This window comes from Sturnus vulgaris, chromosome 4 (assembly GCF_052056855.1).
Source record: "Sturnus vulgaris isolate bStuVul1 chromosome 4, bStuVul1.hap1, whole genome shotgun sequence".
Lineage (NCBI taxonomy): Eukaryota > Metazoa > Chordata > Aves > Passeriformes > Sturnidae > Sturnus > Sturnus vulgaris.
The window spans coordinates 12,821,100-12,832,167 of record NC_142246.1 but is presented as its reverse complement, the minus strand read 5'-3'; the positions used below and the strand labels follow the sequence as shown (position 1 = coordinate 12,832,167).

General features: G+C 44.7%; 2 protein-coding genes across 8 annotated transcripts in view; one reads left to right on the top strand and one right to left on the bottom strand.

Annotated features, from left to right (window-relative positions):
• Nucleotides 1-5,696: 5,696 nt before the first annotated feature.
• DRD5 (dopamine receptor D5) lies at nt 5,697-7,875 on the bottom strand. Its single transcript, XM_088163150.1, has one exon. The coding sequence runs from the start codon at nt 7,708-7,710 to the stop codon at nt 6,253-6,255; it is 1,458 nt and encodes a 485-aa protein (XP_088019276.1). The 5' UTR covers nt 7,711-7,875; the 3' UTR covers nt 5,697-6,252.
• A 472-nt stretch (nt 7,876-8,347) lies between these two features.
• The window catches only part of LOC148223879 (uncharacterized), a 43,556-nt gene continuing 40,835 nt past the window's right edge, over nt 8,348-11,068 (top strand). For all 7 annotated transcript variants that reach the window (XM_088163142.1, XM_088163138.1, XM_088163136.1 and 4 more), the window contains exon 1: nt 8,348-8,710. In XM_088163142.1, the coding sequence (XP_088019268.1) occupies nt 8,370-8,710 (341 nt within the window). In that variant the 5' untranslated portion in view covers nt 8,348-8,369. The remainder of the gene's footprint in view (nt 8,711-11,068) is intronic.

Below are 11,068 nucleotides of genomic sequence, written 5' to 3'. Positions count from 1 at the left end.
GCAACCAACAATAACAAAAACAACAAGACCTATAAGATTCCCTTTGGCCAGAGAAATAATGTAATTTAAGTGTAGCTTGAGGTGTTTCCAGATGTGGTGATGATAAGGTACCTGAGCAGCAAGCTCCATGCCAGGAGCTTCTGCTCACCAAGGGAGACCAATTATATTTAATCAACAGAGAAAGCAAAAGGTCAAGGCCAAGGGCTAGAAACTTAGATTTTGAATCTTACTGAAAATATTTCAGATTGGAAAAATTAGGTCAGAGGGTAAAAGCAAGCACACCGAACTTCCTGGTTAATATTTGATTAATGAGACATTTTCAAAACTGCATCAGATGAGCTGCAGACCAGACTTCAATTCCTCAGAAGCAGCCAAGCTCAGGCTGTGGTCAAGGCTCATTTCTGCTCTGCAACTACCAGGGGCTCTGGAAAAACTATATTCATTTAGGATGGTATTTTTCAGCTCAATATTGGGTCCCTAAACTCTGACCTATGTGCAGCTCAAAGCCACAAAACACCAAAGCCCTGAGCAGCTCTCGCAGCCACATCCGTTCAAGCCACAGCCAGACACCAGCTCTGCTGGAGACACCACGTCATTTATCCAGATCTCATTTATTCCGAGCATAACCCCAGAAAATAAAATGGGGTTTCTCTTTTATTTAGCAACCTAAAAGCATCTGTTGTTTAAAATATTCAGATTTCCTATGCAACACATGCAGATTTTGAGCACCCATCTTGGGAGCAAGGGGTGTCCCAAGGAGCAGGTATTTGTGCTGGAGGGTGAGGTTCTTGTGTGCCAGGAATGGCTCCCTGCCCTGCAGTGCCCTGCACTGCCTGGCTGACACCAGACTGATTTCATGCAAACTGAACCCATCTGCACAGGCTTTTGCCATTTCTTTCCTTGTTTGCAGACCTCCCCCCACTATGCATCAGTAGATTAATAGTAGAACATTCAAAGCTTTCCAGCTTCTGGCAGCAATGAGGGCACAGTTCTCAATACAAACAAGTATTTGTTGTTAATTGCAGGGAATAATTCACAGGAAGACATTTTTTTCACAGACTGAAATTTTAAATTTTTTATGATTATTGCATAGTGTTTTATAAATCTCATAAATGTGACTGTGATGGCTATGATATAAAGATTAAGTCCATAAATAACTCCTCCTTAAACAACTCCTTAAATAACTGCTTACTAAAAATATTATTGGCTATTATCTCCATTTACAACTAAGAATGGATTTCAACATATAACAATATAAAATCATCTTGCAAATTTTGCATTAAGCTCAACTATCCTGGGAGAGACCGCAAGTTCTCTGAAAAAAACAATCCATCATCTGCTTCAGATGATGTTATTTATATTTCCACGCTTGACACACCTAATGCTATTACTGTTCACTACCATCAACTGCAACAATCCACTGCAACAAAAAACAAAAGGCTGAAGAAAGAGATATATCTTTGATGCCCCATTATCAGGAATATCCTCATTTTTAGTTTGTTTTGTGCACATCATTGTTTTCAAACTGTAAATATACCCTTATCTTTAAAAACACTTTAAACTTGGAGGGTAAAATTCTGTCAATAAATACATAGTGCATTATATAGTTAACAAGGCACTCAAAATGCAATAGTTGCTGCTGATCTGTGATCAAAGTGGAGATTCTCTGTGTGGACTTCATGAAGCTTCTGAGAAGTTTGAAAAGTCTTCCAAAGTTTGAAAACAAACAAATACATCTGAATTTTAAAAAATATTTCTGCATTGCAGCAGGTGAAATGATTTGTTCAGTGTGCCAACTTTAACATGGCTTCATCCATGGCTCCATCAGGGAATACCAATGGAAATATTCATAAGAAACAAGGAGAAATAATTTCATTGCTCTGTGACATAAGGACACATTCATCCCTGAGGTCTTCTGCTGAATTAAATAGGCACTGAATATTTTTAAAGATCTTATGAATTCAATTAAACAGTAGTGAAGATGCCCTAGCCTCCTTATTAAGAGTGGCAATTTCGGTACATAGAAACAGCTGGGGAACTTGTGACCTCTCAAACCTCCCGTCTGATGCATGCTCTGAACACTGCCTGCAGTCCTGCCAGTCCTGATGCTGAGCTGATACATGATTGACTCCTAAATGGTGTAAGATTGGGCTCAGTGTCATTGCTGCAAGAAGGCTTCCTAATTTTAAAGCATTTTTTGTTACATGTTACAAAAATGCAGGAATTCTCGGTAGGGAGCCTCCCTGCAGACGCACATCAGATGTGTTTGGCAAAAGTAAAAAACACAATGAAAGCAAAGCAATAAAATAACAGACTTACCAAAAATTACACCAGCAATTTTTCTCCCTTTGGAAAGAGTTTCGTTTGTGTCCACCTCTCAGAAAGACACCTACATTGCTTCAGCTTGAGGAAAAAAAATAAACCATTATACAACCCAGCATCCATTGTTAAAGCCAGAGCTGTAAAAGCCCTTTGAGGGTTTGAAAAGTGAAAGAGTTTATATGGTGTTTGCAGAATTTTACATAAAACACAGTATTTTCATGTTCTCCATGTCCCAGCTTCTTCAAAATTAAGATACCTTCCCGTGTTCTGTTCTTCCATAGAAAACAAAATGACTCATCTGTAATTTCACACAAAGATACACAGAAAGACTACAAATACACTGACCCTCCTGAGGTGTGGTGCTATCCAGGACGAACAGAACCAGCTGGCTACGGGGTAACTTAAAACTGTAGCAAATTGCAAGGTAAAATTTCTCAAAATAATACAAAACAGAAACAGATAACGATCTGGGACCTTGAAGATGGGCCACCACTCAGGACTAGATTAAGGTGAAGTCAAACTGTAGTATGCATTTAAATCATTTAGGTAAAAACCAAACCAAACCAAACAAACAAACAAACAAAACCAGATGAGAGGCACAGAACCATTGGTATAGACGAGTTCCAGAGAGACACCACAAGGATATGAGGATTATAAAAACCCACTTGCACTTCCAGTGAACTCTGTGTATAGACAGATGCATTAGTCCTTAAGAGGGAAACATAAAAAAGTAGGGCAGCAGTTTCATGTGAGAAAAACAAGTTAGAACAATCCTTTTGGGGATGCTTTCACTAAAATGGGCTGCCCCTTTTTATAGTTCAAGGCAAGATACACATTTCTTTTAAAAGTTTCTCTTGACAATTCTGAATACTCTAGCTTTGTCAGTGGCAAGTAATTAAGACATATTCAAATGCAACAAATTGTCTCTATGGGTTAAAAAAATATTTTCTTTCAGATCCATAAGGTCAAGCTCTGCTTCCAGCAAAAAAAATACCTTCTGTCTGTCTGCTGAAGCAGAAATACTCCCTTTCTGATGCTCCTAGGCTTTGAAAGATGAAGCCCCCCTAACAGACATATATTTCAAGATGAGAGATTACATCATAGAGCCACGATCAGAAATCATTTACCAAATGAAGTCCTGAAATGAAAATTACTAATAGAAAGTGGCAATTTGGCCATTTTTCTGTACTACCCTAATCATGCTCACAAAATCTAGGGGCTGGCTAAAAAAACACCTTCCTTCAGATGTAAGATAGAGACTGTTTCTAATATTCTGCACAAAGCTGTTACATAAACCCTCTGATGGAGACGTCTTCTTGCATCCCAGAGCCAGCCCACTCACTTATTCCAGAAACCCAGGCAGGTAAAGCCTCAATGAGGAGAACAGGGGTCAAGGTGATGCCCTAGCATCTTGTGTACATCTGCCCCTGTGCCACACCTGCAGTGAGCTGGATCCAAGGGAGCTGCCACACCTCTGCACAGGAATTACTGTGAAGCAGAAAGGACACACGGGCAGTGAGGGGCCACCCTCTGTTCTGCTGCTCTGTACTGCTGCTGGAGCAGGGGAACCATGCAGCACCAGGCTGCACAGCCTGCTGGCACGCAGGTGCTCAGGGAAACATCGTAATTTCCCTTCCCCATCTCCCCAGGCTGCTTCTGATTTAATGCAGACAAAACTGGATAAAATACAGGCATTGCCCTGGGAGCTGGAATCAGCACCAGGTGTCTGCACCTCTTGCATCTGGATAGCATTGGGTGGTTGCACAAATCCAGCTTAAAATGCTGTACTGGTCTCAACATTTGAGTAGTAAATGGAAAATGCAAAAAATTAAATTCAGGTTGGGATAATTAATTTCTGCACCACCAGAAGCAGTTTCCCTTCATTTTTATTTGGGAAAATTATTTTATTCTGGACAAGTTTATCTAAGCAGCCAGACTAGAACTGTAGTTAACTCTAAAAACATATGATTGCTTTAGCAAATAAACAGTAACATATTCACTCTTGATGTCAAGCCATTAGTATATTGAACCTGGTTATGGGCATGAGATTTATTTTTCAAGCTTCCCTAAGACACAGTCACAATACCCTTCCCTAAGGACAGCTGTAAAGAGATATTACACTGAGATTTCATATCAACAGCAAAGAAAATGCTCAGGTAGATGTCAATCTTCAGTGACAAGCAATTAAAAAGGTAATCCAAGATAGTATAACTAATTAATATCAAAGACTAAATACCTAAAACATTGCTTGCAGATCAGATTGCAGCAGAGGCCACCACAAAGGGATTTCAATCACATACCTCCTGTGCTTCTCTGACCCCATATCTCCAGAGGGTAGAAGATAACCCCCAAACCAGTATTAAGGGTTTGACTTCCAAGCAGGCTCAATACTAAGCCCATAACATTCACAAGCTCCAGCACCTGGTTAAATTATTTTGCCCTGAACTATGCAGATTCTACTTTTCCTCCATACATCTTACAGGGCCCAGTAAGGCAGGATGGGGAGGCCCCAGGTCAGGGCTCTTAGGAGGGAGGGCTGCAGAATCAACACCTGCCATTCAATTTAAATCTGCTCAGCTCATGGCACAGGTATTTCTAAAGGGTAAATTAATTCAAGTGTTGTTCAACTTGTGAGCCAAAACTTGAAATAAATATTGGTATTGCTTTTACTACCTTTGGTCACTTGTTTTGGAAATAGCATCGCTTTTGGTTTCTGAGCTGAAAGCTTACAACTGTTTCTAATATTCCATTTGATGTAAATGATTCAATAGAAACAGAGTCAAAAATACTCTCTTCAGGTTTAAAGATTGCTTTAAAATGTTTAGTTAATGCTGAGGTACTTACAGTATCTTTAAGTCCCAGTTAATAAGTAACTAAAAATATACATTAACAAAATTCTTTTGTTCTCTCAGTGTGAATGAGTTCTCTAGTGTCTACACTGGGAAATGATTATTATTAATATCATTTTCAAACACAATTATTGTTTTTAGACATACCCAACTCCTAATTCTATCACCAAACTCTTTACATTAATAGCATTCTTAAAAAGTAAATTCAAGTGCAGAATTAAATGGAAAGTTTTAATAGCTTGTACATATGTATATTTGATATTCTTGACCGCAGAAAGGGATAGCATCATAATATTAAAGAAAAACAGGTATAAATGTAGCTGTTAGAGCCATATAAACAAGTTCATCAAAGTCAAGAATTCCTATGAGCCTCACTTTTATTCAAAAACTGTATTTTCTATACAGACTATTTGCTTTTAAAATAATAGGGTTAAGTTGTTAGTCATTCTAACTATTCATATAGACATGTTAGCTGGAATACTTGTTGTAAATCTCTCAGGGTGACAAATGAAAGATAATAAACCCTTGATCAATATAACTTTTATTTATTCATCCAGAAACAGAGGATATCATAGGCAACAACGCCGCCTAGGAGAACAAGGATTTCACATAAACTGTTTTGGCAGAAACACGCATTTAAATAATCATCCAAATCACCACCTCACTATCTCTATCTTAGAAAAAAAAATTAAAACTAAACAACCAAAAAAATGGAGAAAAAGAAACATAAGATCTGAACAAACAAACCCAGAATTTTTTATTTAATGTCTATGCCAGCCACATCTGTCCCTGATTTTAGCAGTCATAATACTTAGCAGTGACAACGGCACCTTTCATTTGCAAACACATTATAAACATGAACTGACTGCAATTATACCACAATACCTCACCACAGCTAATCAACAAGACTGCCTGGTCTGCCCTCAGCCTGGGGAAGTGCTGATTGAAGTTTGTGCTGCCAGCCCACTGTATGACAGCATCTACATCTGCAAACTACAGCACATCATCAAGCAGGTTTCTCCACTCGGTGCTAATATTATCTTTTATAATCCAAGAAGAACTGACCAGACCAGGACACAATTTAATGTAAACCATTTGGAGTGAAAGGTGTTATCTTGCCTAGCGAAATTTCCCCCTCACAGTCCAGCTCACAGGCAGAGTCAGTGGCAACCTCATGGTCAGGGGAGATCTGGGACATCCTATCAAAAGGGTCCTGGCGATTTTCCTCACAGTCAACCACATTTGGGATCATGTTAACATAAGCAGTCACTATCTCCTTATGGTAAAGGGTGTCCTGGTTGTAAGAGATAAGCTCATTGCTTATATTAACAGTCTCCACGGCAGTACCAGAGCAAAACTGACCGCATCCAAGGAGGTTGGAGAAAACCTTTCTAAAGTCAGCATTGAAGGCATAGATGATGGGGTTAAGAGAAGAGTTAGCCCAACCAAACCAGACAAAGATATTAAAGGTGGTCTCACTGACGCAGGGGAGGCCAGCGTGGGGGTCACTGGGTGGGCTCTCACAGAAGGGAACCATGCAGTTCAGGATGAAGAATGGCAACCAGCAACAGACAAAGACACCCATGATGACAGAGAGCGTCTTCAACACCTTGGTTTCTTTCCTGATGGACGACTTGAGGCTTGTGTGATGGTGGCAGTCAATGTGGCTGCTCCGGCAGCTCTGTGCATGCTCAGCTGCCCTCTCCAAGGAAGAGATCCGACGAATCTGCACCTGGGCAATGCGGTAGATTCGAGTGTAGGTAACTATCATGATAGCCACCGGGATATAAAAACTGATCAAGGAGGAGGAAATAGCATAAGTCCTGTTGAGGCTGGAGTCACAGCTCTCCGATGGTCCAGTGAGGGTATCATTGCTGCCAGAGGTCCCATCAGAGGGTCTCACTGCTGCTAATGCCACCCATGTGGTACTCATATCTTCTGCCCAGGTGGTGACAGCACCTGCTGCTGCCCAGGCAGTGCCAAATCCATCTCCAATATCATCAGTGGCAACAACATCCCCACCTTTGTGCCAGTTGAGCTGGACAGGGATGAAGGAGATGAGCACGGACAGTGCCCATGCCACGCTGATCATCACCAGAGCCAAGCGCTGGGTCATCTTTCTCTCGTAGCGGAAAGGGCTGGAGATAGCCCAGTACCTGTCCACACTGATCACGCACAGGTTGAGGATGGAGGCCGTGGAGCACATGATATCAAAGGCCACCCAGACGTTGCAGAAAGCCCCAAAGGGCCAGTACCCAGCTACCTCTGCCACCGCCTTCCAGGGCATGACCAGCAGGGCCACCAGTAGGTCCGAGACGGCCAGGGACACGATGAAGATGTTGGTAACCTTGCTCCGCAGGTGCCGGTAGCGGACGATGGCCGCGCACACGAGCACGTTCCCAAAGAGCGTCCAGAGGATGAGCAGGGCCAGCAGGCTGCCCGCCGCCACCTGCGCCGCTCCGGGAGCGCCCGCCGGGCCCCGCGCCTCGCTGGGGGGCCCCGTCGCCGGGGGCAGCGGGTTCCGGCCGCCCCGCAGCATCGCTGGCGGCTCCCGCCGGCGGCGGGGCGGCTCCGGCCGGGATGCGCCGAGCAGCCAGCGCCGCCCCGCCGCCCGGCCCCATGGGGCCGCTGCCCCCCCGCCCCGCCGCCACCCCCGCCGGACGGCCCCGCTCGGCCGCTCAGCGCGCTCCGGGCTCCGCGCTTCGCCACTACCGTCGCGCCAGCCCTGCCGGGGTCCCTCTCCCGCGCTCCGGGGCCCCGCCTGGGGTCCCCGCCCCGCGGCTCGGCGCGGATCCCCCTGCTCGAGGTCTCCGCCCCGCGGCTCCTTCCAATGGTTCCCGCTCCGCAGTTCGGCTCGTCCCCCTGCTCGGGCGTCTGTCCCGCGGACCCCGGTTTGGGTACCCGCCTCGCGTCCTTCCGCTTGCGCTCCCCGCTCCGCCGCTCAGCGCGCTCCTCTCTTCCTCGGGCTCCCCGCTCCGCCGCTCAGCGCGGACCCTGCCCGTGGCACACGCTCCGCTCCCGCTCCTTCTGGGCTCGCTCTACGCCCCCGCGACTCTCGGTGGTTCCCACCCGGGCTGGCGGCTCCGCTCGCCCCGTGCCCGCCCGGGCTCCCAGCGCTCCGGTGCTGCGCTCCCCCGGTGCTGCCCGCCCGTTCCCCGCTGCCCGGGCCGGCCCGACCGCCCCCGCCGCCCTGTGAGCATGCTCCGCCACCGGGATCGCCCCGTCCGGGCCGGTGGGCACCGCGGCTGGCAGGGGACGGGACGGGACGGGACGGGACGGGACGGGACGGGACGGGACGGGACGGAAAGGCGCAGCAGCCCTGCGTGCTCCTTCCCTCCCTCCGAAACCGAGTCACCCTCGCAATTCCCCGGTGCGGACACCGGCTCCGTGCGGCGGGTTTGCGCACACAGGAGGAGAGCGCGGTCCCACGGCGGGGAGCGGGGAGTGACCCCCAGCATCCCCAGGGGAAGAGGGACTGTCCAGGACGGGTGCGGACACAGCTCGGCCGGCCTCTCGCTGGGAGCGAACGGGTCTGAAAGGTGCGGTGTGGGGAGCGGGACGGGCTGGGTGTCTTCCACAGGAATGGGAAATAATAGTGTGCCTCGTACTTGTTCCAATGGCTTCTACTGGGTGGCTGAGGTGGATTGCAGGCAGAAAGCCCGGCAACCGAAAACCCGATTCTTTCTCTTTCCAGCTCTATGGGATGAATCATTTCTCTCGGTAGGGCTCCAGCACAACTAGAAACGGACTACGACCATGAGCATTGCAGCTCTTGGACTCACCGTGTGCTAATGTCAGCTCGATTTTCTTCAGAGAATGTGTTTTAGTTATTTTTATTCAAAATATAATTGATTTAGTTCCTCTAAAACTTAATTTCTTTTTTAAATTGTTGCCAGAGATCAAACCCATTCTTGACTCAGCAGCCTGTTTTGGCACTGAAAGGGCTCAAGAACTGACACTTTCCAGGGGCCTTCCAGCTGCTTCTCCATGCAGATCGGGAAGGACAAGGATCACTATACCTTGCTGGGTCTGCAGTGACATGAAGGAAGATTAAGTGCTAGAGTTACTAAATACAGAGAAAAAATAAATCAAATTCTGAAACCTTTTAGGTAATTTTATAAAATTGTCACAAGAAAACTGAAGCTTCACTTTAGCTCTCGCTTAAGAAATTGGTGCTACTTTTCCACATTTAAGCAGAGTTATATTTAATATTGGAGGGAGAATTTAGCTTTTGTCACCACTGAATTCTAAACAGTGTGACTAAAGCTCTGATGCTGAGGCAATGTGTTGCTTGCACAAACTCTGCTTTCCTGAGCAATGCCTCCTACAATTTCTTTAAATGAAGAAGCAGATTGCACAAGTATTTGAAGCTGCTAGTCATGGGGATATTTTGTAATGTAATTAATGGGGATATTTTGTGCCAAAAAGCAATGATCCTATTTGCTTGTTTAGCTTATATTCATTGCTTAAGCAGTGTAGAGGTGTATGCATATGCTTGTAATGTGGTATCTGTGTGTATGTATGTATTCACATGTGTGCTGCCAGTATGCAGGAGCTGTTTAAATAAACGTACATATAGCTATCTGTCTTAATAGCAAAAGTAGCCCAATAAAACAGCCTGCTCACAACTTAGCAGCCCCTTACCCCACTGGTAGCTTGGTACAAATCAGAGGTGCAGATGTGTGTTATCTCCTGCCAGATCTGCCAGGTGTGCTTGGAGTCAGGCACAGAGGAGGCTCAAGCAGATGGGAAAGATGCCTTAACCCATTGAAACAAAAATTGTAAGAGCTCATCTGTCAGATGTCTAAAGAATGAAGTTTTGCTATGCTTTGTTCTTTACTGTCTGCAATAGGTGGACCCAAAGTGGAGGACTTTCCAAAAGATCCCTTTTATTGGCCAAGAATTGCATTTAGCTGTCTGACTCCTGCAACTCAGAATTTAGAGGATATAATATCCTTTCCCACCTATTTAATCTTTAGCAATCATTCTTAGTTTCCAGCTGGTGTGAACTGACATCGTTCCCCAAAGCTCCCTGTGGAAAAAGATCCAGCATTGAGCTGGGGGAAGATTTGTCACCCAAAGGTGCACCTGTCAGTGGGGGCATCAGTGATACAGTCTCCAATGTTGATCCAACATTTCACACATGCATGTCCAAAACTTTCTTTCAAGGCAAAGGAATGCATTAGGAGATCAGGAATATTTTCAACGGTAATAAAAAGAAATACTAGTTTGAAAGTAGAAAGAAATACAAGTGATGGGGTGGCATGTGAGACTAAAACTCCCATACTGACAGACTCAGTGAGTTGGGAAGAAGTGGAGCAGGAGGGAGCAACAGGGCAACTGCTTTCTGCTTTTCACTCATAATGGCATCAGATCATAGAAACAATCATTTAATGGGGACATTTATGGTGTGTTATAACATTCCCTCCACTGCCATCAAAAATTTTGAGCCTAAGATAAAAACCTTTTGCATTTATAGGTTATTAGCATCCTTTTTTAACTTTCTGTAGGCAGTTTGCATATAAATCTCATTTTAAGAATAGTCCATTAAACCCGCAGCTGTCACTTGCTGAGAGATTTGGGGTGGGGGTTTTTTTCCATCCTGAAATCATCCTTATAATGTCTTTTGTGTTTTTCCTTCAGAGCTTTGCCTCATTTTTCTTTTTTTTATTCACCTGTTAAAATTGCAGTTCTCTCTCACAGCTGGCAGATTGGAAATAATGGAATTTAACTGCTATTACAATGGTTCTGAGCAAAAAAAATCTTTTCAGTTCCTGATTTTAGAAATGTATGTTTTACTAGCTCATTCCCTTCATAGCCACATTTTCTGTTTCCACTTCAAAATACAAATACCCATTGTTCTGCCTAATAATATTTATTTTTAAATTGTCAATACT